At 48.4% G+C, this 27239-nt stretch overlaps 2 protein-coding genes across 7 annotated transcripts in view; both read right to left on the bottom strand.

Annotated features, from left to right (window-relative positions):
- Window positions 1-3767, bottom strand: part of BRPF1 (bromodomain and PHD finger containing, 1) — a 17093-nt gene extending 13326 nt beyond the window's left edge. For all 4 annotated transcript variants that reach the window (XM_011952250.1, XM_011952248.1, XM_011952249.1 and 1 more), the window contains exons 1-2: window positions 3358-3767; window positions 780-1388 (exon numbers count right to left, since the gene is read on the bottom strand). In XM_011952250.1, coding sequence (XP_011807640.1) covers window positions 780-1378 — 599 coding nt within the window. In that variant the 5' untranslated portion in view covers window positions 1379-1388; window positions 3358-3767. The remainder of the gene's footprint in view (window positions 1-779; window positions 1389-3357) is intronic.
- Window positions 3768-5595: 1828 nt separating this feature from the next.
- CPNE9 (copine family member IX) overlaps window positions 5596-27239 on the bottom strand; it is a 26391-nt gene continuing 4747 nt past the window's right edge. For 2 of the 3 annotated variants that reach the window (XM_011952229.1, XM_011952230.1), the window contains 14 exons: window positions 22755-22818; window positions 22528-22631; window positions 22264-22368; window positions 20731-20772; window positions 20323-20398; window positions 20161-20214; window positions 19659-19720; window positions 18584-18630; window positions 17462-17643; window positions 17070-17197; window positions 9393-9495; window positions 8724-8781; window positions 8258-8331; window positions 5596-5997 (listed from right to left, as the gene is read on the bottom strand). In XM_011952229.1, coding sequence (XP_011807619.1) covers window positions 5812-5997; window positions 8258-8331; window positions 8724-8781; window positions 9393-9495; window positions 17070-17197; window positions 17462-17643; window positions 18584-18630; window positions 19659-19720; window positions 20161-20214; window positions 20323-20398; window positions 20731-20772; window positions 22264-22368; window positions 22528-22631; window positions 22755-22818 — 1285 coding nt within the window. In that variant the 3' untranslated portion in view covers window positions 5596-5811. Of the gene's footprint in view, window positions 5998-7994; window positions 8095-8257; window positions 8332-8723; window positions 8782-9392; window positions 9496-17069; window positions 17198-17461; window positions 17644-18583; window positions 18631-19658; window positions 19721-20160; window positions 20215-20322; window positions 20399-20730; window positions 20773-22263; window positions 22369-22527; window positions 22632-22754; window positions 22819-27239 lie in introns of those variants that run through there. The other variant, XM_011952231.1, reaches the window with a different exon arrangement.

Raw genomic sequence — 27239 nt, 5'->3', positions numbered from 1 at the left:
CAGGATGGTCTTGATCTCCTGACCTCGTGATCCGCCCGTCTCGGCCTCCCAAAGTGCTGGGATTACAGGCTTGAGCCACCGCGCCCGGCCAAAACAGGATGTTTTGTCCAAGTGGAAACAGTACAGCTATGGAGTCAGAAGGACCCGGGTTTGAACTCCAGTTCAGCTATCTACTGGCATTTGCTTTTAGATAAGTCTGGCCAGGCACAGTGGCTCATGCCTATAATCCCAGCACTTTGGGAGGCTGAGGTGTGTGGATCGCTTGAGCCCAGGAATTCAAGACCAGCCTAGGCAATGTGGTGAAACCTCATCTCTACAAAAAATTTAAAAAACCAGCTGGGCATGGTGGCATGTGCCTTTAGTTGCAGATATTCAAGAGGCTGAGTGGGAGGATCACTTAAGCACGGGAGGCGGAAGTTAGGGTGAGCCAAGATCGTGCCACTGCACTCCAGGTTGGGTGACAGAGCCAGACCCTGTCTCAAAAAAAAAAAAAAGAAAAAGAAAAAGAAAAATCTGGCATTCTTTCTTGACCATAGTTTCCTCATCTGTGAAATGAGAAAAATATCTACCTGAGAGTTGTGAGAAAAAAATAAAGGAGTGGCGTGTGGCACTGTAGAGTAAGTGCCACCATTAGTAGGGTACCACTCCACTCACTGCCCTGGCAAAATCAGTGTTCTTTCACTATTCTTTATTCTCACCACTCTTCTCTCTGTGCCTCTCACCTCTCTCTGGCTCCTGAGCCCTGCTTGTCCAGAGCTGCAAGGTAGGGGTGGCCTTACCGGTAATAGGAAGTTGGCCGGGGTGGGGCATCAGGGGTGTCCTGTTCCAGCTCCCGATAGACCACCTCTGGCAGCTTGGGAGTGGTGCTCGCAGAAACATTGTGGTGGTGGTGATGGTTGGAGTCCTTGCGCTTCTCCTTGTTCTTATGTTTGCCTGACTTGGGAGTAGCAGCAGGTGTCTCAGTGTTCTCCTTGTTGCTGCCATTCTCAGGGGCCTCCTCGGGGGCTTCCTCATCCTCTGACACCACATCCAGGTTGTCAAAGATGCTGATGCGGTGGACGCGGCCATGCAAGTCCACCTCCACCATGCGCTGGGCCTGTGCATAGCTCATCACCTCACGGCCTGGTGACTGTGAGACCTCTGAGGGGCTGGGTGACTGCTTGTTGGCTGGGCGTGACTGGCGCCCCTTCTTCTTGTGCTTGCGGAGTGGAGTCTGTTGTGGTGGTGGTGGGTTGTCGTGGTCATAGTGGTACAGGTGGTACTCAATACCACTGTAACTCTTGTAGACCTTTCGGCAGGTCTCCACCGGGCACTCGTATGGTGGCTTAGTCGCCCGCAAGTTGTGGCAGAAAGTCTTCACATCAAAGTCCACCCCCATGCTGTCACATCTAGAATACACAGATCAGTTAGCATAAGGCTGGGGATGAGTTCCTGGCCATTTGCACCAGAGACCCCAGTCTTTCCAGTCCTCCCCCTCACTTGGAGTCACCAGGTCCTGGACAGCCTACCTCTACAGTGTCTCCAAATGCCATCTCCGCCACCATGGCCCGGATCTGGGCCCTCATCACCTCTTGCCTGGTTATCCTGCCCTATGTCTCAACTCCTCTAGCCCAATCTCACATCATATAGGAGAGTGATCTTTCTACCAGGTAGTAATGATCATGACAGTCTCTTCACTAAAAGCCTCCTGATGGTCCCCAGTTCCTTCAAGATAATACTCCAAATTCTCTATAACGCCATTCAAAGAGCTCCTTTCACTTTCTGGCCCGAGTCCTCCTTTCCAGATTCTTTTTACAAGTTACAGCTGATTTTGTCTACACAGGGGAACCTACCATTCCCTGAATGTTATAACCTCTCATTCCTGCAAAATGATCTCTATTTGGAATGCCTTCCATCCTTTCTGATTGGTAGGCTCCTACTCGTTCTTCAAAAAACCAGCTCAAATGTCACTTCTGACACAACTTCTCTGACTTTCCCATGGGGAGCTGTTTCCACAGCATTCCATTCTCACCTCTACCACAGCACCTGACATACTGAAAATTGTCTCCTGAGCCTATCCACCTCTGTATCCCCAGTACCTAGCGTGCAGTGGACACTCAGTTTTTGGTGAACGAATGAATGACCTGTTGAACGAATAGCTGAATGAGGGGATCACCAGATTGAGAGCTCAGATGGGATGAAGGCCATGTAGAAGGCTGAATGTGTGGCCAATGCTTTAGCATTGGACTCCTGCAGAAATCACTGGATCACAGAAAGAATTCATTTACTTTTGAGGTCTTTATGGGGAGCCTGGCCCTGGAACTGGGTAGGAGATGTACTGTTAAGTAAAGTGAAAACTGAGATCATTTAGTCAGTGACAGCAGCTTGTATTACATTTGAGCTCTTCACCCACTCACGCAACATTAACTGAGTGACTACCAAGTGCCAGACCCTAAGGGTACAAACACGAACACGACAATCTAGGCATGCTCAGCTCCACGGTGGTCCGCAGGGGCCCTCCCTTCCCCCTCCCCAACATTCCTCGGTGAGTGCAGACAGCAGATGGCACCAGGCCTCAGGAAGCCCAGCTTGGTCAGAGACTGCCCCAATTTCTCTCGGCCTAGTTGAGTTCAACAATTCAGCTAGGGGCTTGGCACCATCCCAGCCGGGCAGGGCTATCATGAGCTCCCTGACAAAATAACCCCTCTTGGCCTCTCCACCTGTGCCTTCACCAGGCAAGTGGGGGGCTCCAGCTCCTCTGTCAACGGCTCCTGACTTTCACATCAGTAACGCTACACGTCCAACTGCAACTCTCTCCTACTTCCTACCTGCGGCTGTGTCTTTAAACACAAACCAACCGAAGCACAAACAAGCTCTCCTCTTTCCAAGCTGGGTCCCGGGTGAATGGCTCCCAAAGCAGCACAGCGAATCCGGCAATCTCCCCTTGGAACCCGGCAGCAGAGGCACAGGCGAGGGAGAAGAGAACTGAGACCAGAAAGCCCATGGGGAGGGCCCAAGGAGAATGGCGGCTGCATCTGCCCCTGAAGCTCAGGGGGCTAGAGGAAGTAGGGGGCGGGGGCCGGAGGGATAGGGCTGGGCCCCGGCAGTGCTCGCAGCCCACTCTCCGGATGCGGCGGCGTTTCCCCTTTGTAGAAGTGTAACAAGTGAAACAAGGCTCTCCTCCTGCCACTGGCCCGGGCAGCCCCGAAAGATACACTGTTGCCCCAGGATGCCTGCTGGGAAGCAATGCACTGTCAGTTCTCCCAGCTGGAGTTGCCAGAGAGGCTCCCGGGCCACGCGGCTCAGTGCGCGCCCCACCAATGTAACCTACCCCTTCCCTGCCGGCCACTCCCGCCCTGGTCCCAGGCCCGCACTCACCGGCCACCTCGAGTCCGGGCTCATCGCCGGGGGCGCCCGCCGGGGCTCCGACCCCACTTGGGGAGGCCGGCGGGGAAAGTCGGGCCGGGAAGGGGGAGCCCCAACTCCGGAAACCGTAGACCTCGCCACCTCGGCCCCCTGCCGCCCCACGCTTTGGTCCCGGCTCCCCGGGATTCCTGCGCTGACCCCTGCTGCTCCCGGTCCCGCCGGCGCCCTGGGGTCTCAACTCCGTCGGCCGCCGCCTGTTTCGCGAGCCCCTAGGATGCCCGGTCTCGGGACCGGGCGCCGCTGGAACAATGGAGGCTACCAGAGGCAGCGCGAGGACAGCGGCGGCGGAGACCGTGGCGGCAAAGGCTGTGGCAGCGGCGGCGGCAGCAGCGGCGGCGACGGCGTCTGCGCAAGGTAAACGTGGCTCCGCGGCGCTGCTGAGTTGCACTTTCGCCACGGATCCCCGCCCGCCTGCTGAGGCTCGAAAGACCGTTCTCTGGGATTCAGAAAGGACCCTGGACACCCCACAGGGCTTCTCTAGCTCTCTCATCTTAGAGTGGAGTTTCTGGAGACTGAAGTCACCGTATTCGGGATCCGGGGTCGTCGGGCGGTTTGTGGCGAATCTGCAGCCACGGACGGTGAGCGCGGGGCTGGGGGTGAGGAGCCCGCCCTTCTCCCCTCCCCCTCTGCCTCCTCCCTCTCTGCTCCCTGCCTCCTGCTGGCGCCGCGGCTGCGGGAGGGACCTGGCCTTGGTCTCGGAGGAAGGCGGTGAGGCGGGGCCAGAGTCACGGGGCGGGACTGGGGGCAGGGCCGGGAGCAAGAGGGAGGCGAGCTGGAGCCTAAGGGACCGGGAGTTGTGGGTAGGACCGGGGCGGGGCTGGAGATTAGACCGGTCTGTGGGGCGGGGCTTGTGAGGAGGGGGCGGGGCTACTGTACAACGGGGACCCTGTTAGAGTAGCGAGGTAAAAAGTGGGGTTAAACAGAAGAGGAGTACTCGGGAGAGAAAGGGCGGAGCTTTGGACGAGTCTGGAAAGTGGAGCTGGACTAGAAATAAAGAACAGAGTTGGAAAAAACGACGCGAGGCTGAAGGGAGCAGGCGGGGCTTGGGCAGGCAGCGGGCGGAGCTGTAGGGAAAGGGCAGGACCGATTAGGGATAACGGGGCGTGACAGAAGGAAAGGGAAGAAACTCGGGAAAAGTAAAGGAGAGGTGCTAGAGAAAAGGTATGGGTCTGAGAGAAGGGGCTGGTTTGGGGCCGGTGGGTGTGAAAGGGCTTGTGTCTGGTAAAGCGGCGGGAACTCTGTGGGTTGGCATGGATGTGCTGCGGGTTGCTGGTTGGAAGATGGTGCCAAAACAGCTGATTTAATGTGAGTGGGCCACCTCCTAGCAATGTGAACGTCGGCAAGTTCAGTTCTTCAAGTTCCTTATTTGTAAAACAGAGCTCGAAAACTCTATTGCTAGCTCTTGAGGGTTTCAGAGAACTTGGATGGCAGGGGAGACATCCTTAAACAATACTCCAGTTTTGTCATCAAAGAGGAGTGTGAAAGGGTCTTCCAGGGTTCTGGGACAAAGTCCAAAGCATCTGAAAGCTTCTCTCTTATCTTAATGCAAACTTTGCATTTGACCCACTAAAATGTCTGTTTTCTAAAAACCATCCCAATAAGATCGACATGCCAGGAAGAGGTTTGCTGATTAAGATCTTGGAATCTGAAGTCAAACTGATGAATTCTCTTAAACAAATGATTTATCCTCTCAGAGCCTCAGTTTCCTTATGTGTAAAGTGAGAATAATATATAGTACCTGTTCTCACAGAGTTGTTGTGAGAATTAAATGAGGTGATGCTTGTAAATCACCTAGCACACGGTTTGACATGTAGTGAATATTCAAAGAAAATATTATCTGTTATTATCCTTATTAAAATAACTCAGAATAAATGGATCAAAGCAGAGTTATACTAAGTCATCTCCTTTAGTGGTCAGGAATTCGTTTGAGAATCTGGTGAAAACTTTGGGCCATGTGCAGGATTTGGATTTTATGGAAAAAAGAAAAAAACAACTGTGGGCCTCTCTCCTGAGGAAAACATACCACGTTTCACTTATTAAAGTCTTTGAAGAATGTATGAAGAAGTGATTGGATGAACGTGTTAGGATGGGGATGAATCTAGCTGAAGCCATCCTGGTTCCCCCCTTTTTGATGTGGCCCCAGTCCTTGGGTCCCATAGTCTTCCTTCCCCAATATGCATGAGACAGAGGTGGAGTGAAGATCAGCTTTATTATTGGCATGAAGGCAGGGAGGTGGTGATAGTGCCAGGCCCTCTGCAGGCAAGGAGGCGGAGGGCTTATCAGCCAGCATCGATCCTCCAAGTTGGTCCTCCCAGTGAGGTCCAGGGTTCCAGGTGCCTCTGGCTTAAAGCAGAAGCAGTGGGTGAGCAGACAAGCAGACTGTGAGGCATTGGATATGTGGAATCCTCAGGGCTGCTCTGGAGCTGGGGTCGGGCTGGGGTTGGCAGGGGGTGGGGGCCGAGGCTGGATGTCTCTGGTGCGCATATAGGACAGCAGCTGCTCCGGGATCTCGGCCAGTACATCCTTGGCCAGTCGGGCCATGCTCAACACCTGGTTCCCTGACCGGTCAACATAGTCTCGGAATGGGACGAACTGGGACAGGCACAGACAAGAAGAGAAAAGCCATGACCAGGAGAGAGGGCATGGGGGTACAGCTGGGAGGCTTCTTTTTTGATCCCCAGCATCTCTTTCCAACTATCATAGTATCTCCCTCCCCACATCTTGAACAGTTTTGTACATTTGCTTTCTCTCCACCTACTTTTTTTTCCACCCTCAACCCACTCCAGTTTGGCTTCACACAGGCCATTGAAACTGCTCTTGCTGATGTCGTCAGTGGCCCTGTGTTGCTAAATCAGTCCAGTGAACAGTAATTTTTAGTCCTCATCTTGCTTGACTTCTCTTTAGCTTTCCATTACATTTGACCATAATTCTTCTGGACACATCCCACTCTTGACACCACACTCTTCTGGCTTCTTGCTTACCTTTCTTGAAGCTCCCCCCTCCCACCACCATTCCTCTGGGTCTACTTGCTCTCTAAACCTGGTCCCATCTCTCTCTCAGCTCTCTTCCTGGATGATTTCATACACTTCCATGACTTTAAAAATTGTTCCCTGGAAGGAAGTAGAGCAGGCCAGGAGGTAGGGAGGGAGACTGGAAAGGAGGGATCAGGGGAGAAAAGGGGCAGGGACCAGGGAGAAGGGATCCTGAGAACAGGAGGAGGCCAGAGAGATGGAGTTGGGGCAAGAAGGAGGAGGAGTCTGTGAGAAGGGGCTGGGAAGAGAGAGAGGCCTAGGAGAAGGTCTTAGGGAGAAGAGAAGAAGAAATGAGGTGTGGGGGGAGAGGGGCTGATAAGGGAGAAAAAAACAAAAGAAAGTCTGTTTCCTAATGACTGCCAAATGTATATATCCATCCATGACCTCTTTTCAAAAAATTATGTTTTATTTTTATTTATTTATTTATTTATTTTTTGAGACTGAGTCTCGCTCTGTCGCCGGAGCTAGAGTGCAGTGGCCGGATCTCAGCTCACTGCAAGCTCCTCCTCTCGGGTTTACGCCATTCTCCTGCCTCAGCCTCCGGAGTACCTGGGACTACAGGCGCCTGCCACCTCGCCCAGCTAGTTGGTTTTTTTTTTGTATTTTTTAGTAGAGATGGGGTTTCACCGTGTTAGCCAGGATGGTCTCGATCTCCTGACCTCATGATCCGCCCGTCTCGGCCTCCCAAAGTGCTGGGATTACAGGCTTGAGCCACCGTGCCTGGCCTATTTTTTTTCTTTTGAGACGGAGTTTCACTCTTGTTGCCCAGGCTGGAGTGCAATGGTGCGATCTCGGCTCACCGCAACCTCCGCCTCCCCCCAGGTTCAAGTGATTCTCCTGCCTCAGCCTCCCGAGTAGCTGGGATTACAGACATGCACCACCACGCCCGGCTAATTTTGTATTTTTAGTAGAGACAGGGTTTCTCCATGTTGGTCAGGCTGGTTTCAAACTCCCAACCTCAGGTGGTCCACCTGCCTCAGCCTCCCAAAGTGCTGGGATTTACAGCCCCCCCTCACTCCCCATCATCATCTAATCATCAAGTCTTGTAACATTTTCTTCTTAAATATCTTTTGAACCTGCCACTTTCTCTCCCTCCCCACTGCTTCCAGCCAGATCTTTATCACTGCCCTCTACTACTTCAAACGCTGCCTCACTAATGAGTCTACTTGCCTTTTCTCTTGCCCTCTTACTGTCCACCCACCATGCAGCAGCTAGAGAGATCCTTTTAAAATGCCATCTCACTCCCCTATGTAAAATCCTTCAAGAGCTTTCCAGTTCTTTTATAACAAACCCCCAAATTTTGCCTCCCTCCTCACACTCAGTATGATCCTGCTACCCTAGCTTCTGCATTTTTGTTGACTGGGCCAGTTCTTCTGGGCCTCAGAGCCTTCTCACATGCTGCTCCTCTCCCTGTAATGCTTATCACCTCCCTTTGGTCTTGGCAAGCTAAAGAACCGTTTCCTGACTACTGTACCTATGTTAGGTCCCTGTTACAGGCTCTCACAGTGGCATTTGCTATTCCTCTGGAGTACTTATCACAATCTAATGAGATATTTATTTGCATGATTATTTATTGTTGGTTGCCTCCACTAGAGGGCAGGGGCCTTGGGGATCTCCCGACCTACACCACGGATGCACCAAGGCTGCAGCAACCTTCCTATTTATCAAAAAGGATGTATTCAATGAATGAGAAAGGATGAAAGAGTGACGGGGAAAAAAGTAGGAGACTGAGAAGGCAGTAAAGTGTGAGTGGCTCCCAACTTAGCCTCTTCTTCTCACAGTGCCTCTCAGCTCCGCAGCCTCTCCCAGGTCAGGTCTACCTGAACGATGTCCCGCTCTGCGTAGCGTCCTCTAGAGGACACGCGCACATCATCACCGTCCAACTCTTCCATTGCTGCAGAAAAGACACCCCTCAGCTGATTGGCCTCTCCAGCCCCACCCCCATGTTGCCACCTCCCTTTGAGCTCCCCTTTGGAGTCATCAGAAGAATGCCTAATGCTTGCGATCAAGTCCTACAAATACCAGGCTTTGTTATGGAGTTATTATTATTATTATTATTATGCCTCCCAGGCAGTCCGTCCTCCCAGGAACCCCAGGGGAAATATTAATATCATCAGCCTTGATTCTGATAAGGAAACAGGTTCAGAGAAGGTCTGTGACTTGGCCAAGGCTTCACACAAGGGTATCTTACCTTGTCTCTTCTGTGAGGCAGGCCCAAGTACCCGACCCCCTCCCACTTTTCTCCTTCGTTCTTAGTCCCACTCAGGGACACCCCTTCCTACTCACCCTCAAACATGGCTGGTCCTACACCGACAATAATGATAGACATGGGCAATGAGGAGGCCTGTGGGGGAAAGACGGTGAACGGTTGGGGCAAGCAGCCATCACCAGGGAGGTGACTGTTGGCAGACAGTTCTCTGAGTATGTGTGTCATGGTTCTGCACATCTTGTAAGCAGAGGCATTGATTTTCTCTGCCCCAGACTACTTTTTGAAGGATGTTTCTATATCAAGCAGCCTTGAAAAATACAGTATTTTCCTCTAGAGCAGAGGGCATATTTGCATACTGTCCAATATAGTTTTAAAACAAGGTCTCCCTGGAGACCTTTGGAACAAAAGGCAAGCATGCTTACTGTCCATTATAAAAGACTCAAGTTCCCTAAGCTCAGGGTTCCTCTTCTGTAATGCAACCCCCAGTGGCTGCAAGTGTCATCTGTCCCTCTTCACATCATCCAGTGGGAACTGGGACTTGGAGAATTCAAGCAAATGCTAATACTCCAGCTACTGCTTTTGCTGGAAATCAAAGTCCTCTGTCTCTAATCCAAGAGTCTTGTGTCTTCTGCCAGCATCCATGAAACTGGCAGGCTAACTTGTTAGCTTGCAAGTAGGATAAAATCTCAGCCCCTTCACAGTATTAACATTACTCCTCCCTGCCAAGCCCTCCTCCTCAGACTCACGCTGACGATGGCCTCCTTGGTCTGCGTCATGTCAGAGATGACCCCATCAGTGATGATGAGCAGAACGTAGTACTGGGAACCATCAGAGATCTTGGCTGCAGCCCTGGATGAGAGGCCAAATCAGAATCCAGATGAAAGCCAGACAGGCCACAGGAATACCTTACCCCCAGAGCTTCCACAGCCATTGTGTGGGCAGTGGGCAAGACCTGGAGCTTCTGAAACCCATGCTCCTTCCCCAGACCTGGCAGCCTGCCCCTGCCTGCATATGTGTATATATATACACACACTCACACCTTTTTTTTTTTGAGACAGAGTCTCACCCTGTTGCCCAGGCTGGAGTGCAGTGGTGCGATCTCGGCTCACTGCAACCTCCACCTCCCAGGCTCAGGTGATCCTCCTGCCTCAGCCTCCCGAGTAGCTGGGACTACAGGTGTGTGCCACCACACCTGGTTAATTTTTATATTTTTAGTAGAGATGGGGTTTCACCATGTTGCAGGCTGGTCTCACATTCCTGACCTCAAGTGATCTGCCTGCCTCAGCCTTTCAAAGTGCTGGGATTACAGGCATGAGCCACCGTGCCTAGCCTGCCTTCAGTAATATTTATTGAACACTTACTATGGTAGACACTGGAGATAACATGAGGAGAAAAAATAAATCCATCCCAGCCCTCTGGAGTGAGGCAGACATTAATCCAAGAATCACACAAAAAAGTGTAAAATTACCACTGTGATGAGTGCTGTGATGGAAGGGACACTGCTATGACAGGGTGCCAGAGGGGATCCTGGCCGGGTGCAGTGGCTCATGCCTGTAATCCCAGCACTTTGGGAGGCCAAGGTGGGCGGATCACTTGAGGCCAGGGATTTGAGACCAGCCTGGCCAACATGGTGAAACCCTGTCTCTATGAAAAATACAAAAACTAGCCAGGCATGGTAGTGGATGCCTGTAATCCCAGCTACTCGGGAGGCCGAGGCAGGAGAATCCTTGAACCCAGGAGGCGGAGGTTGTAGTGAGCTGCGATTGCGCCACTGCACTCCAGGCTGGGTGACAAGAGTGAGACTCCATCATAGATAGATAGATAGATAGATAGATAGATAGATAGATAGATAGATAGATAGATAGATAGATAGACAGACAGACAAATGGGATCCTGACATGACCCAGAAGGTCAGCGAAGGTTTCTTTAAGGAAGTGATGTTTGAGGATACAGAGGCTAAATGAAAGAGGAGGAGGATCTTTCTAGGAAGGGAGAACAGTAAGGCCAAAGGCACTAGAGTGGGGCTAAATGACAACTCCCCCGTGTGGAGGTCAGGAATTGAGGGAAGCAGAGTGGGCCATGTGGCTGAGGAAGCACAGAGCTTAGACACACAGGGATTTATCAACCCCTGGCAAGATTTTGATGTTTATACACGAGCAAGAGCAAAGGCTGAGGGCTTCCTTGCTTCCCTCTCCCCCACATTTCTTCCCTCTCCCTTCTCCTCTCTGCCGACCACATCTCATTGCCTGGGCTGTTGGGCCCCGTGCAGTCTTCCCCTGGTCAATCTAATAGCTGCTTCCAGAGCTCCTTTTCCTTCTCTCATCAGTCTTTGAAGCCAATATTTTTTTTCCACCTGAAAAGGATGTCAGAAGTTATTGAGTCCAGTCCCTTTATTATGCATAGTCAGAAAAAAAAAAAGACCTAGAGAGGGCCCAAAGGTAGTGGGAGACCCTGGTCTTTTGACTTCCAGTCTCCAGTCCTGTGCAGATTGGAAAGGATGGAGCTGTGCTGTCCCGTAAGGTAGCCTTAGCTGCATGTGGCTATTGAAATTTAAATTAATTAAATATAATTAAACATTCAGTTCCTTGGCCACCCTAGCTACTTTCACGTGCTCCATATCCATATGTGGCTGGTGAATACCATATTGGCCTGCACAGATAGATGCAGAACTTTTCCATCATTGCAGAAAGTGCTATTGGATGGTGCTGTATTGAAACCTGATCTCAAAATGTGAGGAAAGGCACGGAGAGGGCGTAAAATTATAAAATAGCTTTGGGGACAGGTGGGGTGGCTCACGCCTGTAATCTGAGCACTTTGGGAGGCTGAGGCAGGAGAATCACTTGAGACCAAGAGTTTGAGAACAGCGTGGGCAACATAGTGAGGCCTGGTCTCTACGAAAAAAATTAAAATTAACTGGGCTTGGTGGCACGTGCCTATAGTCTCAGCTACTCAGGAGACTGAGTCAGGAGGATTGCATGAGCCCAGTGCGCCATGATGGCACCACTGCACTCCAGTCTGGGAGACAGACTAAGACCCCAACTGAAATAAAAATAAAAATAAAGTCATAAAATAATTTTGGCTCAGTTTGTCCAGGGCCCAGAGTGGGAGTGGGTCATGATCCTCTTTTTTTTTTTGAGACAGAGTCTCGCTCTGTTGCCCAGGCTGGAGTACAGTGGCACAATCTCAGCTCACTGCAACCTCTACCTCCTGGGTTCAAGCAATTCTCCTGCCTCAGTCTCCTGAATAGCTGGGATTACAGGTGCCCACCACCATGCCCGGCTAATTTTTATATTGTTAGTAGAGACAAGGTTTCACCATGCTGTCCATGCTGGTCTTGAACTCCTGATCTGGAGTGATCCACCCACCTCGGCCTCCCAAAGTGCTGGGGTTACAGGCATGAGCCACCGCAGCCGGCCATGATTCTCCTTTACATCCCCTACCCACTTCCTGAATTCTGGTCCCAGCCTCCTCAGAGACCTGGCTTGGTACCTTTTCCTGTCACTTACTCATTTCACAAATAGCAACTGCATACCTACTATGTATCAGGCACCAAACTGGGTGCTGAGCATGGAGCAGAATAGGATATTGTCCTTGGGGAGAGAGAGGTTTAAACTACTAAAATGCATTGAGGTTAGGGCTTTGAGGATGTAACATCTAACCTAAGTACCTGAAAAAGGGGTTGGGTTTAGCCAGGTGGTGATGGGGGTAGGAAGGTAAAGGGAAAAGTGTTCCAGAGAGAGAGAATGGGTAAGTGCAAATCACGAGGAGTTACATGTAGAACTATAGCAGAGAGGCTGGACCTGGTGACATATCTAAAATCCCAGTGCTTTGGGAGGATGAGATCAGAGGATCCCTTGAGCCCAGGAGTTTGAGACCAGCTGGGCAATGTAGCAAGACCCTGTCTCTACAAAAAATAACAAAATTAGCCTGGCGTGGTGACATGCACCTGTGTTCTTGGCTACTTAAAAGTCTCAGGTGGGAGGGAGGATTGGTTGAGCCCAGGAGTTCAAAGCTGCCGTGAGCTACAGTGGTACCACTGCACTCCAGCCTGAGCAACAGAGTGAGACCCTGCTCTTAAAAAAATAAATAAATAAATAAGGAACTATAGAATAGAGGAGACAGTGGGCATAATGGAAGGGTTTGGGGGCACAGGAGGTACATCTTTGGTTCCCTGTAGATGCCTTGCATTTTCAAGGCTATTTTTATCTGGAAGTTAGCTGAGAAAACGGGTGAGTGGCCAGAGGCCAGTCTGTGCCTCACTTGGCTGTAGAGTGGGAAACAGCAGAGTCCATTGTGATCATCAAAATCGCAGATGTATACTTGACATACATCATCTAATTTGTTTTTTTGTTGTTGTTGTTTTGTTTTTTTGAGACAGAGTGTCGCTTTGTCTCCCAGGCTGGAATGCAGTGGTGTGATCTTGGCTAACTGCAAGCTCCGCCTCCCGGGTTCACGCCATTCTCCTGCCTCAGCCTCCCCAGTAGCTGGGACGCCTGCCACCAGGCCCTGCTAACTTTTTGTACTTTTTTTTAGTAGAGATGGGGCTTCACCGTGTTAGCCAGGATGGTTTCGATCTCCTGACCTCGTGATCCACCCGCCTCGGCCTCCCAAAGTGCTGGGATTACAGGCGTGAGCCACCATGCCCTGCCATACATGATCTAATTTAATCCTCACCCCCATTCTATAAGGTAGGCACTTTAAAAGTTCCTATTTTTATGGCCAGGTGCAGTGGCTCATGCCTGTAATGAGATCATGCCACTGCACTCCAGTGAGCCGAGATCATGCCACTGCACTCCAGCCTGGGTGACAGAGCAAGACTCCATCTCCAAAAAAAAAAAAAGGTTCCTATGTTTAAAATGAGGAAGCTGAAGCTTGGAGACATTAAGTAGCATCCCCAAGGGGTTATGAAGCTAGAGTCCAAGCCCATGCCTGATCAGCTGAGCCTAAAACTGGAGCTCTTGATTCTCTTACTCTTTATCCCCAGGCCATTCTCTGTATAGTCCTCTGTGTACAGTGTACACTCTAGTCATATTAAACTCTTTACTGTTTCATGAACTTGCCCCTTCATTCTTCTGTTTTTCACATGCCATTCCTTCTACCAGGCCTGCTCTGCTTCTGTTTCTCTGATAAAGTCTACCTCGTCCTCTAGACCCAGCTGAGTAGTCCCCTTTCTGGTACTGGAGCCTATGTCCTACCCCCTCCCTCTAGGATACTGCTCCACCCACCAAAATGGGCTGTCTGCTCCTCTAAGTGGGTTCTCACTGCATGATCTGCTGGATTAAGCTAGATGACTATAAGTACCCTTAAAACACCTTTTTTCCCTAAATTAAACATGGATGCAATGTGAGAAGAATATAAAATTTGCATGAATTTTTAAGATGGAATTCAGAAACTTCAAAGACATTTTCAGCCTGACTGCTTTCGGCTATGCCCCCAGATTCCCCCAGAGGGACGCTGTCGCTTGCCTTTGCCGACAGGCGACTTGCTAGAAAAGTCTGGGAAGCTCTGGTCTACAGAAGGTAATGATTTATTTATATTTCTGTCTCCTGCACCAAGGCAGGAGCTCCCAAGGGCAGGGACTAGATCTGATTCATCTGTGAATCTTCAGTGCCCCAGCAGAGAACTAAGCACACAGCAGATGCCCTTTGAATAGTGATAATGATAATAGTAACAGTAATAGCGAACACCTGTAGTATTTATGATGTGGCAGGCACTGTTCTAGGTGTTTGACATATATTAATTAGTTCTCACAACAACCCTATGAAGTAGACATTGTTACCTTCCTCATTTTACAAATAAGGAATAAGGCACAGAGAGGTTAAGAGTCTTGACCAAAGCCACAGCTAGTGAGTGATAGAACCAGTGTGTTAACTTGGCTAGTCTGGCTCCAGACCCCACACTCAGGATACATTGCCCTTTTACTGAATGTTAACTAAGTGAATGAATAAATTTTGAATTAGTGTAGTTGTATAAGATAATATTTAAAAAGTCTGCTTAATAACAACAAAAATATGATCAGGTTCCAGTATTAGTGGAGAAAAAAATCAGTAGTGAAATGTTATATGTATAATAATTTGACTATAATTATGGATGCATAAGGAAAGTAACTATATACATCCACATTCCATGGGCAGTATTCAGGGTGATTTCTTACTTCATTTCTCTATTGAAATTTTCTACGGTTATTATTAAAGAATCTATTATCATTACTGCAAATTAGAAAATAAACAAATCTACTAGTATTAATACCTGAGTGATAAAATAATCTGTACAACAAACCCCCATGTGTCAAGTTTGTTATGTAACAAACCTGCACGTGTACCCCTAAACTTAAAACGAAAGTTAAAAAAATAAGGAAATCTTTGCTAGGGGAAAAAGTATATGGGCATATAAATCTCACTGAAATCCTTTCACTTTTATTCCCTTTTTGTTTCATCTTTTTTTTTTTTTTTTTTTTTTTTGAGACGGAGTCTCGCTCTGTCGCCCAGGCTGGAGTGCAGTGGCCAGATCTCAGTTCACTACAAGCTCCGCCTCCCGGGTTCCGCCATTCTCCTGCCTCAGCCTCCCGAGTAGCTGGGACTACAGGCGCCCACCACCTCGCCCGGCTAGTTTTTTGTATTTTTTAGTAGAGATAGGGTTTCACCATGTTAGCCAGGATGGTCTCGATCTCCTGACCTCGTGATCCGCCCGTCTCGGCCTCCCAAAGTGCTGGGATTACAGGCTTGAGCCACCGCGCCCGGCCTGTTTCATCTTTTTACTTCTAAGCTTTCTGAGGGGCTTTGTGTTAGCTGGGTTTCTTCTATTTACTATAAAGTGGGGTTTGCTTATTTTTTATTCAATCAAATAATCTTTTTCTTTTTTAAGGTCAAACAGAGCTTATTTATGTTTATTGACATATGTTTGGTTTTAGTTCTGTCATTTCATAAATTTGTTTTAAATTTATTTTAATACCCTCTGGTTTTTAAAGTCATTTGATATATGATCTGGGTTTTCTTTGCTTTGCTTTATGTGTGTGTGTGTGTGTGTGTGTATTTTTTTTTTTTTTTTTTGAGACAGAGTTTTGCTCTGTCACCCAGGCTGGAGTGCAGTGGCGTGACCTGGGCTCACTGCACCGTCTGCCTCCCAGGTTCAAACAGTTCTCTGCCTCAGCCTTCTGAGTAGCTGGGATTACAGGTGGTTGCCACCACGCCTGGCTAATTTTTGTATTTTTAGTAGAGACAGTGTTTCACCATCTTGGCCAGGCTGGTCTTGAACTCCTGACCTCGTGATTCACCCGCCTCAGCCTCCCAAAGTGCTGGGATTACAGGCGTGAGCCACCACGCCTAGGCTGCTTTGTATATTTTTATTCTGAAAACTTGGACAGTCACGCTTCTAGTTTTTAACTTATCATTTATTGAGTATATACCATGGGCCAGACACTGTGCTAATACTTGTTACACTGTTATCTAATTTTAACCTTGCAATAACTCTATAAGAAAGCTGCTGTTGTCATCCATTATCATACCACCTTACAGGGAAGAAACGGATGCTTAAAGAGGCTAAGTTGCTTAAGGTCACATGGTTAGTGAATGGTGGAGCTGGGATCACACTCAGGTCTTATGCTAAAACTTATGCCTTCACCACAGTGCTGCAGGCTCTTCTCTCTCTTACCCAAACTCAAGCCCTGGGTTGTCATTCTCAGGCAGTGGGGTTAGGGTAATTTGCTGACACCCTTTCTGCCCCATAATAAGGTACAGTCATCCCTCAGTATCCACAGGGGATTGGTTCCAAGACTCCTGTTGATACCAAACTCCTCAGATACTCAAGTCTGTTATATAAAATGGTGTAGTATTTGCATATAACCTATACACATCCTCCTGTATACTTTAATTTTTAAAATTTAAATATTTAATTTTTAAAAAATGAGCCAGGCATGGTGGCTTATGCTTGTAATCCCAGCACTTTGGGAGGCTGAGCAGGCGGATCACCTGAGGTTGGGAGTTCAAGACCAGCCTGACCAACATGGTGAAATGTCTCTACTAAAAACACAAAAATGAGCTGAGCGTGGTGGCGTGCACCTGTAATACCTGCTATTTGGGAGGCTAAGGCAGGAGAATTGCTTGAATCTGGGAGGTGGAGGTTGCAGTGAGCTAAGATCATGCCACTGCACTCCAGCATGGTGACAGAGCAAGACTCTGTCTCAAAAAAAAAGAAAAAAAAAGAGATGGGGTCTCACTATATTGCCCAAGTTGGTCTTGAACTCCTAGGCTCAAGTGATTCTCCTGCCTCAGTCTCCTAAAGTGTTGGGATTACCCACTGTGCCTGGCCTCTCCTGTATACTTTAAATCATCCCACATTACTTAGAGTGCTCCTGACTGTCCTTGGGGAATCAGTCCCTTATGTAGGTCCCCTCATTTCCCCCAACCTCCACTCAGTTCCCTTACCTGGCCACTTGGTTGATGACAGGAGCAAAGTAGGTGGGCCCGTAGAGCTGCACTGTGCGCAGGCTCTGGAAATAGCTCTCCAGCACACCCTCGATGCCCACACAGTTAGGGTCCTCATCATTGTTGTTCTGTCAAAGAATATGCCCTGCCAGGCTGAGCCCATGCAGGGTACATCCAGGAGTGCTCTGATTCCAGCTCACTCCTTCCATTTTCCATCAGTCCCTTTCATGCTCCCCTCCAAACCCAGCCCTGCTCCCCTCCCTGCTCTGCTATCCTCTCATAGCTTCCTGTTCCTCTACATGCCCTTTGAAGAAATGTAAACAGAACAAAATCATCAACTTGGGTGAACCAGATGCCAGGACATGGAGATTAAGCTCTGGCCAATACCATACCAGGGGGAATTGGTGGGAGATCCGTCCCTCTGGGGGCAGCTTGGCCCCAAAGCCATAAGCTGGGAAGAGCTTGTCACTGTCATAGTCCTGGATGATCTCTCCCACTGCCTTGAGGGCCATGGCATAGGCGCTGAGCTGGTAGGGACTCATGTAGTGCAGGGAGGTAGGCTGCAGAGGATTCCCTGTAGGGACACAGGAACCCCAGCCTCATGATCATCTGGATCATCCATCTGCTCACCTGCTTATCTTTGTGTGCATTCATCCACCTGTATCCATTTATCTGCCCTCTGCCCATGTCCTCCCTCCTTATTTTACCCAATCATCCATTTGTTCATTTATCCATCTATCCACCTACCCATCCCTATATCTATTCATCCATTTACCTACCTACCCACACATCCATCCATCCATCCACCCATCCACCTGGCCATACATCTATCTTTCAGTCTACTTATACATCTTTATCCACCAATCTCTCCATTCTCTTATGCAGCTACCTGCTTACCCACTCATCCATCCATCAGTCCGTCCATCCATCCACCCATCCACCCACTTGTCTACTTGCCATTTTTCTTCATTTTCCATCCATCTATATAGCAGTATTATTTTATCCATCCAGCTAGCCAGCCCTCTCCATTCCATTCATTCTCTTGTCTGTTCTCATATGGATTTATCCACTCATGCATTTCCCCTATCTAATTACTTGTTATTTCCCCAACTTAAACTTTGGTCCATTTGTCCACCCACATACCCATCCATGCATCTACTTGGCTAACCTATTATACTCACTCACCAACCCATGTACCCACTCCATTTGTTCATGGATCTATACATTCATTCAAGACTCACCACCTATTCACCTATCCATCTCTCCTTATATCCCCTTTCTCTCTCATCCATCAGCCTACTCATCCACCTGTTGAGCTATATATCCTTTCAACCCTCTGTGATCCATCTACCCATCTATTTTTCTGTACTCTATTTTCCTGGCTGGGTTTTGCCTAAGTTTGTGCTTCTTGGGTAGGTAAACTCTTATCCCTAGGTAGGAATCCAGACCAACTCCTAATGACTCCCTTAGAAGTCCCTTCCCACCTCCCCCTTTTTCACTCATCCATGTCTCACCATTGGAAGCCGTGAAGTCAATAGCTACTGTGAAGTTCAGCTGTGTCCTGTTGGGGAAGCAGATGAATTGAGAAGTGAGGAACTAATAATTATTACTTCACTAGTTCTTAAACAGTAATGTGCATATGGATCACCTGGGGCTCATGTTACAATGCAGATTCTGATCCAGATGGTCTGGGTAGAGCCTAACAAACTCCCAAGTAATGCTGATGCTGCTGGCTCATGGACCACACTTTAGGTAGCAGAATTAAATGCTTGCTGTGTGGCAGGTGTATTATAGGTCATTTAATTTAACCCTTACTATAGCCCTGAAGTAGTAATTAATATCCCCATTTGGCTGGGCGCCATGGCTCACGCCTGTAATCCCAGCCCTTTGGGAGGCCAAGGCAGGCGGATCACCTGAGGTCTGGAGTTTGAGACCAGCCTGACCAACATGGAGAAACCCCCATCTCTACTAAAAATAAAAAAAATTAGCCAGGCGTGGTGGCGCATGCCTGTAATTCCCACTACTTGGGAGGCTGAGGCAGGAGAATTGCTTGAACCTGAAGGCGGAGGTTGCAGTGAACCAAGATCGCACCATTGCACTTCAGCCTGGACAACAAGAGTGAAACATCGTCTCAAAAAAAAAAAAAAAAATCCTCATTTTACATAGGAGAAAAGTGAAGTGCAGAGAAGCAAAGTACCTTTCCCAGGTCTGCTTGCTTCCACCAAACCAAACAGAATGTCCCCTATAGTCTGCTTGGCTTTTCCTTCTGTCTCTACCTCTCCGTCTTGCCTGACTATAACTTTCTTCGTGCCCCAATTTAGGTTACTGGGGCCACCAATGAAGACCACTGGTCTGGGAGCCGTCTTCCCGGGAGGAGCCGAAAGCCAGGAATGAAAGCAGCCCCATGAAGGGAACTAAGAGGAGCAGTATTCTGCATTTTACAGAGCACTTTGTAGTTGGCGAAGTGTTTTAAAGTTTATCTACATGGTCTCACTGGACCCTGACCATTCATAAATAAGAAACCTGGGGCTCAGAACTGGGAGTAATTTATTTCCGGGCTTTCAGCCCAGAGCTTGGCCTGTGACTCACCCTCCCTTGATGTAATCAACAAAAGTGAATTCAGAGTCCACAGAGAAGGAGAGCAGCGTCACCTGTGGGACAGAATAGGCAGCCCTGGCACTTTGGAAAAGGCAGTTGGGTTGGCAGAAGGGAGTGAGGCATATAGGGGCTTGGAAAGAGGCACGTGATGGGAGGCACATGATTCCACCTGCTCCCCCAGTCAGCCCCACCCTGTTCAACTTCTGACAGGGAAAAAGGGGAAGCTGTCAGAAACATAGTTGAATTTCCAAAAGTATATTAAATTGGGAAATACAACTTAGGTTTTTTTCTTTTATTCTGCAAAAGAGTAAAATCAGAAAAATTTCCTGAGTGAGAAAAACAAAAACTTAAATGGTGCTCCTTGTGCCCAGTATTACTATTCCAAGTAATCTGTGCCCACTGTCTTGCCTTGCCCTCAATATTTCTCATGCTGTGTCAATGGGGACGGACACGGAAGGATCCAGGGAGGGCCACAGCTCTAGGGAGCACTCACAGTTCCTGAGTTGACATATTTTTTCTTCTTACATTTCTTCCGAGGGTTAAGTACCTAAGTGGAGGAGGTAACAGTGATGATGAGAAACAAAGGAAGGGAGGTGCAGACTCAGCACACTGGGATGGAGGGCCTGGGTGATATGAACAGGGCTGGAATGCTCACCTCATATACTGTGAACTGGTTCTGGGCCTTGCTCAGCTCCCGGTAGCTGGTGGTGAACTCACCAATGAAATCGTGGCTGCAATGAGGTGGGTGTGGCTAAGCAGCAGCTGCTGCTGGTTTGGAACCAGACCTGAACCCAATCTTTTATTCCTTCTATCCTAAACCCTACTTAGGCTGCAGGGCAGCCTAGTGCTGGGACCATAAGGGAGGCCAAACATAGGGGAAAAACAGGAAGCGACAGTGTCCAGAGAGACAATTGAGGGGATCAGTTGTACCCAAGACCCTGGTGTTTATCATCACCTTTCCTGGCTCCTAAAGCTACTTTGGGGTTCTCAGTGAATGTACAACCTATTATTGAGAACTGCTTGGGTCAAGTACAGAAGAAGGGACCATGTGGGGCAGTTCTACCTTCCATCCCGATCCCAGTCGTACACGTCAATCTTCACGGTTCTGAAATGTAGGAGACAAACATATGCTGGGTGTGTATGATAAATCCCAGAGACACCCTCATACACTTAACCACACACATATCATCTCCCCATCCACCCGTCTGTGTTCCCATTAAGTTGTTCATCTTTCAACCTACCTCCCATCCTGTCTATTCATTCATCAGTCCATGCCTGTACCCAACCACCTACCCCTGTTAATACTACTGTAGTTAGTACCACTAGTACTTTTTTTGTTTGGTCGGTTTTTTTACTACTTTGAGCCTTATTGTATTGCAGGCATTGTTCTCAGCACATTCACAGATTGTCTCATTTAACTTAACAATCACCCTATATAAAGTAAGTACTATTATTCTTATCTTGGGATAAGGAGATTGAGATACAAAAAAAAAAAAAAAAAAAGTAATTTGGCTAAGATCCCATAGCTAGTAAATGACTGAACTGAGATTTAAACCTAGGCATCCTGATTCCAAAGACTTTGTTCTTAACTGTCATGCCTAAATCATTCCATATGTCTACCTATCAGTATATCAGCCCATCCAACCATCCATCTATCCATCTAGCTACCTATTTACCCATACATTTGCCAGTCCAATTACCTATCAGTTCATCTCTCTGGCTACCTAACTATATGTCTAGCCATTCACTGACTCACTGAGGCATGCAAGCATCCATCCGTCTATCTACCCAGCTGTATAACATCTACCCATCTGGTTATCCATTCATCAGCATAACGATTCATCTACTCATGTATGTGCCCATCCATTCTTCCACCCTTCCACCTACCATCTATCTTTATACTACCCGTTTACGCATTCATTTGGTTGGCCTACCCATCTAATTTATACCCATCCATCAACTAATTCACCTACAAATCCATCCATTCATCCATTTGCCATCTATTTATCTATCCAACCATCAATCCACTTGTCACTCAACCTATCTTTTTGTATTCCACCTGCTTTTCTGTTCATCCTCCTGCCTCCCCAGTCATCCATCAAACTCTCATTTACCAATTTATCACCCACCCATCCATCAGCTCATCCATCTGTTAATCACCCATCATCTGTATATCCACAAATCCACCCATCATCAGTCCAATTATCCATTCATCTGCTATCCATTCATTTATCTGCCCCTCTACCCACCCACCAATTCACTCATATATCCATCCACATATGTATCCAACCATTCGCTAGTTTACCCATCCAACGATCCATCCATGTACCTTCTTATTCATTCGTTAATCTGCCCCTTTCATCTACCCATCCACCTACCATTCCATCCATCAGTCGATCCATCCCTGGATAGTCCACCTATCCATCTGTATGGCTATCCATCTGCCTGTCCATCCACCCAACCTCATGCCGCAAACTCTATCTCACTGAGCAGGACCCTCCAATGCTATTATGATACTTCTACTATCATTCTTGGGCCCAGGAACCCCACTGGCATGTCCTTGGCTCCTTATTCCCCAGCTTATGCCGGAGCCAACCTGTCATAGTCTCCATTGCACAGAGCCCGCACAGGGATGCTGAAGGGCTGCCACACAGGATTCAGTGTGTTTTTCACAACCTCTGTCTTGTGGCAGATGGTGAACCTGGAGGCGAGTGGGAAGGATTGGTATAATTTATCTCGTGCCTGGGGGTAGGACTGAATCCAGAGACAGAACCGGATGCTCTCAGAGATTCCTGAGATTACCCCACTTGTTAAGCGCATGCCCCACCCCAGCCTAACAGCGCTGATGGCAGTGACTCACGTGCCATCCTCATTGCTCCTGTAGAACACAAGAAAGGGGTCTGATTTCCCAAAGAAGTCCTTCTTGTCCAGCTTGTTTGCACACAGCTGCATGGTGGCAATGTCCTAGGGATGGATGAAGTTGGGCTGGTGACACCCAGATTGCCCATAGCCTTCAGACAGCAGTCCATTAAAGGGTTTATGGGGAGAGAAGGGAGCTCCTGGGTCTAGCATGTGGCCCTTACTGACCCGACAATTGCTAAGCTCTTCTGCAGTCAGCAATATGGTCCCACACTTCTTGCCTGGTACACCCCTGGAAGCAGAAAAAGCCTCTTAGTGAGAGGAGGGAGGGTAGGCAACAAGGATTGAGTGGCCAGTCTGGGATTAGGTGGGCCAGGGGATTCAGTTTGCCATTTACTGACAGTCCCTTTTGTCTTGAGTGCCTTCTGGTGAGGAAGGGCCTCACTTTGACCAGGTGGGGTCTGCAGTCTGGTAAAAAGGGGTTAGAACAGCTTAGGTGAACATCTCACAAAAGTAGCATGGGAAAGACAAGGGATTTAGAGTCAGTGGATTTTATGATTGTTAAGCTGTGTGACCCTGGGCAAGTTATTTCCTCTTCCTCAGCTTTAGTTTTTTTCTCTGTGAAATGGGAATCATGATGACTTGTCAGGGCTGTGAAGAGATCTGAATGAGTGCATGGAAGGAAAATCAACTCGTAATCTTTATAGATATGAGCTGGTTGTATTCTTCAAAGCCGACTCTGGTTCCTACTATATGCCGGGTGCTGTGATAGATATGAATTGGGCAACTGGCACTCTCCAGCTCTGCTAGACTGCCCACAGGGAGCTTCAGGGGCAGGGGGAGGTGGAATGCCAAAGCCAATAGGTAAATAGAGTGGGTTGTAGTGATACTGAATGAGGGAGAAGAATTTCTGTCCAGACCCAGGGACAAAGGGCTGGTTTGTTAGGTCAAAGCTGATGTGCTTTCTGAAGACCATGGAGAGGGAGATTTAAAAGACAAGGGAAACCTTATCCTTTCCTGACCCTAGAAGGAACACTTCCATGTGCTTGAACGGTGCATACAAGGACCCCCAAGAGACCTTGGGCCTGTGAACCCTGATTCCCAAAAGGATCCAAAATGTGGCAGGGAGAAAACTAGGTCAGGAGGGTCCTGGATTGCAGTCCTGGCTCTAACTTGCTATGTGATTTTCCCTATCCTTAGAATGAGAGTTGAACTATTTTTTTGGATCCTTTGATCTTTGACTCTTTGTGCTTTACCAAGAGGGAGCGTGATGAGAATAGGGACTATTCGCCTATGGCTGGGCGTGGTGGCTCACGCCTGTAATCCTAACATTTTGGGAGGCCGAGGCGGGTGGATCACCTGAGGTCACGAGCTCGAGACCAGCCTGACCAACATGGTGAAACCCTCTCTCTACTAAAAAGACAAAAAAAAGAAAAAAAATTAGCTGGGTGTGGTGGCGGGCACCTGTAATACCGGCTACTGGGGAGGCTGAGGCAGGAGAATTGCTTGAACCCGGGAAGCAGAGTTTGCAGTGAGCTGAGATCGAGCCCTTGCACTCCAGCCTGGTTGACAGAGTGAGACTCCGTCTCAAAATAATAATAATAATAATAATAATAATAATAATAATAATAATAATTCACCTGCACATCCAGGACCAACAAATTGTTGATCTTGTTGCCTCCTCACTGTTCTTTGCCTCCTTGATGTTCTCCCTTACCACCTCATCCATCCAGTGTGAATTCCAGTCAGTGATTATAATAATCATTCCCTTGCATCCTGTCTCTTTTTTCCTTCTCTCACTTTTATTTTTAAGAGTTGGGGTCGGCCGGGTGCGGTGGCTCAAGCCTGTAATCCCAGCACTTTGGGAGGCCGAGACGGGCAGATCATGAGGTCAGGAGATCGAGACCATCCTGGCTAACACAGTGAAACCCCGTCTCTACTAAAAAAATACAAAAAACTAGCTGGGCGAGGTGGCGGGCGCCTGTAGTCCCAGCTACTCGGGAGGCTGAGGCAGGAGAATGGCGTGAACCCGGGAGGTAGAGCTTGCAGTGAGCCCAGATCGCGCCACTGCACTCCAGCCTGGGCGACACAGCGAGACTCCGTCTCAAAAAAAAAAAAAAAAAAAGAGTTGGGGTCTCACTCTGTTACCCAGGCTGGAGTACAGTGGCACAGCCATAGCTCACTGAAGCCTCAAATTCCTGGACTCGAGATCCTCCCACATCAGCCTCTCAAGTAGCTGAGACTACAGGTGCACATCACTACACCTGGCTAATGTTTAAATTTTTACTTTTTTAGAGACAAGGTCTGGCTATGTTACCCAGACTGGTGTTGAACTCCTGGCCTCAAGAGATCCTCCTGCCTCAGCCTCCCAAAGTGCTTCGATTACAGGTGTGAGCCACTGGCCCAGCCTTTTCTCTCACTTTCGATATATTTATTTGGCAGAACCACAGCTCTGGTTAAGCCTAACTCTGCCTAACCCATACTGTACCTGTGAAAATGAACATGGCCAGACAAAAACACAATTATGTGAACTTGTCTTGTTTCAAATGCATGACTGCAGACCTCAAGAGGGTCTTTATTGTTGCCTCGGATTCATACGTCCCAAGGCCCTTCACTCTCTGGTAGATGGTAGTTCTGGTAGATGGCAGTTTCACTCCTTCTCTTTCCTCAACCCCTAAAGCCTCCTCCCCTATCCGCATTCTCAGCCAATGACCTTGTTTCCTACTCACTGAACAAAATTGAAGCAACCAGAAGAGAATGTCCACCCACCACCACACCTACTCTGCCACCAGTATCTTCACCCACACAAGTGTGACTCCTACAGTTGCTATAAATGAACTGTCCTTGTGCCTATTTATCCCTCCACTGTGTACTATATTTCATACTGTCTTGTCTGCACAAGAACATCACTTCAGTAATGCTCACCTCTTTTTATTACATCAAGTTTTCAGTTTCTACTTGGTCATTCCCACCAATATGTAAATATAGTATAATTTTCCTTTTTTTTTTTTCTGTAGAGATGGAGCCTCACTATGTTACCCAGGCTGGTCCTGAACTCCTGGGCTCAAGTGATCCTCTCACCTCAGCCTCCAGAGCAGCTGGGATTACACTACGCCCAGCCAATGTGATATAATTTATCTCATGTTAAATTTTTTTTCCTTTTTTTTTTATGAGATGGAGTCTCACTCTGTCACCCAGGCTGGAGTGCAATGGTGTGATCTCAGCTCACTGCAACCTCTGCCCTCTGGGTTCAAGCGATTCTCCTGCCTCATCCTCCCTAGTAGCTGGGATTACAGGTGCGCTCCACCACACCCAGTTAATTTTTGTATTTTTAGTAGAGACAGGGTTTCACCATGTTCGCCAGGCTGGTCTTGAACTCCTGACCTCAGGTGATCCGCCTCAGCCTCCTGAAGTGCTTGGATTACGGGTGTGAGCCACCGTGCCCAGCCTCATGTTAAAAAATTATAAACTTGGCCGGGCATGGTGGCTCACATCTGTAATCCCAGCACTTTGGGAGCCTAAGGTGGGTGGATCACGAGGTCAGGCGTTCAAGACCAGCGTGGCCAAGATGGCGAAACCCCATCTCTACTAAGAACTACAAAAATTAGCCGGGTGCGGTGGCAGGCGCCTGTAATCCAAGCTACTCGGGAGGCTGAGGCAGGAGAATCACTTAAACCGGGGCGGCAGAGGTTTGTAGTGAGCCGAGATCACACCACTGCACTCCAGCCTGGGCGACAGAGTGAGACTCCATCTCAAAAAAAAAAAAAAAAAAAAAAAATTATAAACGTATTCTTGACCTCTCTTCCTGCTTCAGCCACATCTCCTTCTCTCTTCTCCCCTCCCCTCCCCTCCCCTCCCCTCCAGTCCTCTCATCTCTCCTCTCCCTTCTCTTTTTTTTTTTTTTTTTTTTTTTGCGACGGAGTCTCCCTCTGTTGCCCAGGCTGGAGTGCAGTAGCATGATCTCAGCTCACTGCAACCTCTGCCTCCCTGGTTCAGGCGATTTTCCTACTTCAGCCTTCTGAGTAGCTGGGATTACAAGCATGTGCCACCACTCCCAGCTAATTTTTTGGTATTTTTAGTAGAGATTTCACCATGTTGGCCAGGCTGGTCTGGAACTCTGGATGGACCTCAAGTGAGCCACCCACCTCAGCCTCCCAAAGTGCTGGGATTACAGGTGTGAGCCACCGTGCCTGATCACACATCTTTTCTCTTCTCCCCTTTGCTGTAAAACTCCTTGACAGATGCCTTGACTCCCTCCGTCTTCCATCCTCTTCACCTACACCTGTCCTTTAAAACTATGCTTGTAAGAATCAACAGGGATTTTCACCTTGCTAAATGCAATGGCCAATTCCCAATCCTCATCTTATTTGAGCTGCAGCAGCATTTGACGTGGTTGGTAACTCTCTCCTTGATAACCCTTCTCTTTGCTTCCATGACATCACCCTCTCTTAGTTCTCCTCCTACTTCATTAATTGCTCCTTCTCAGCCTTCTTTTCTAGGTCCAATTTGTGGAGCCTCAGCCTTTGGTTCTCTCTCTCTCGTCTCCCTCTTTCTTTTTCGCCAGTCCTTCCTCCCCTCCTTTGGTGATCTCATCTAATAGCATGGCTTTAAAGTTAACATCTGGCCGAGTGCGGTGGCTCAAGCCTGTAATCCCAGCACTTTGGGAGGCCGAGACGGGCGGATCACGAGGTCAGGAGATCGAGACCATCCTGG

Source organism: Colobus angolensis, unplaced genomic scaffold, assembly GCF_000951035.1.
Source record: "Colobus angolensis palliatus isolate OR3802 unplaced genomic scaffold, Cang.pa_1.0 Scaffold34, whole genome shotgun sequence".
Classification (NCBI taxonomy): domain Eukaryota; kingdom Metazoa; phylum Chordata; class Mammalia; order Primates; family Cercopithecidae; genus Colobus; species Colobus angolensis.
The sequence above is the reverse complement of the archived record's forward strand: the minus strand, read 5'-3'. Positions and strand labels throughout refer to the sequence as shown.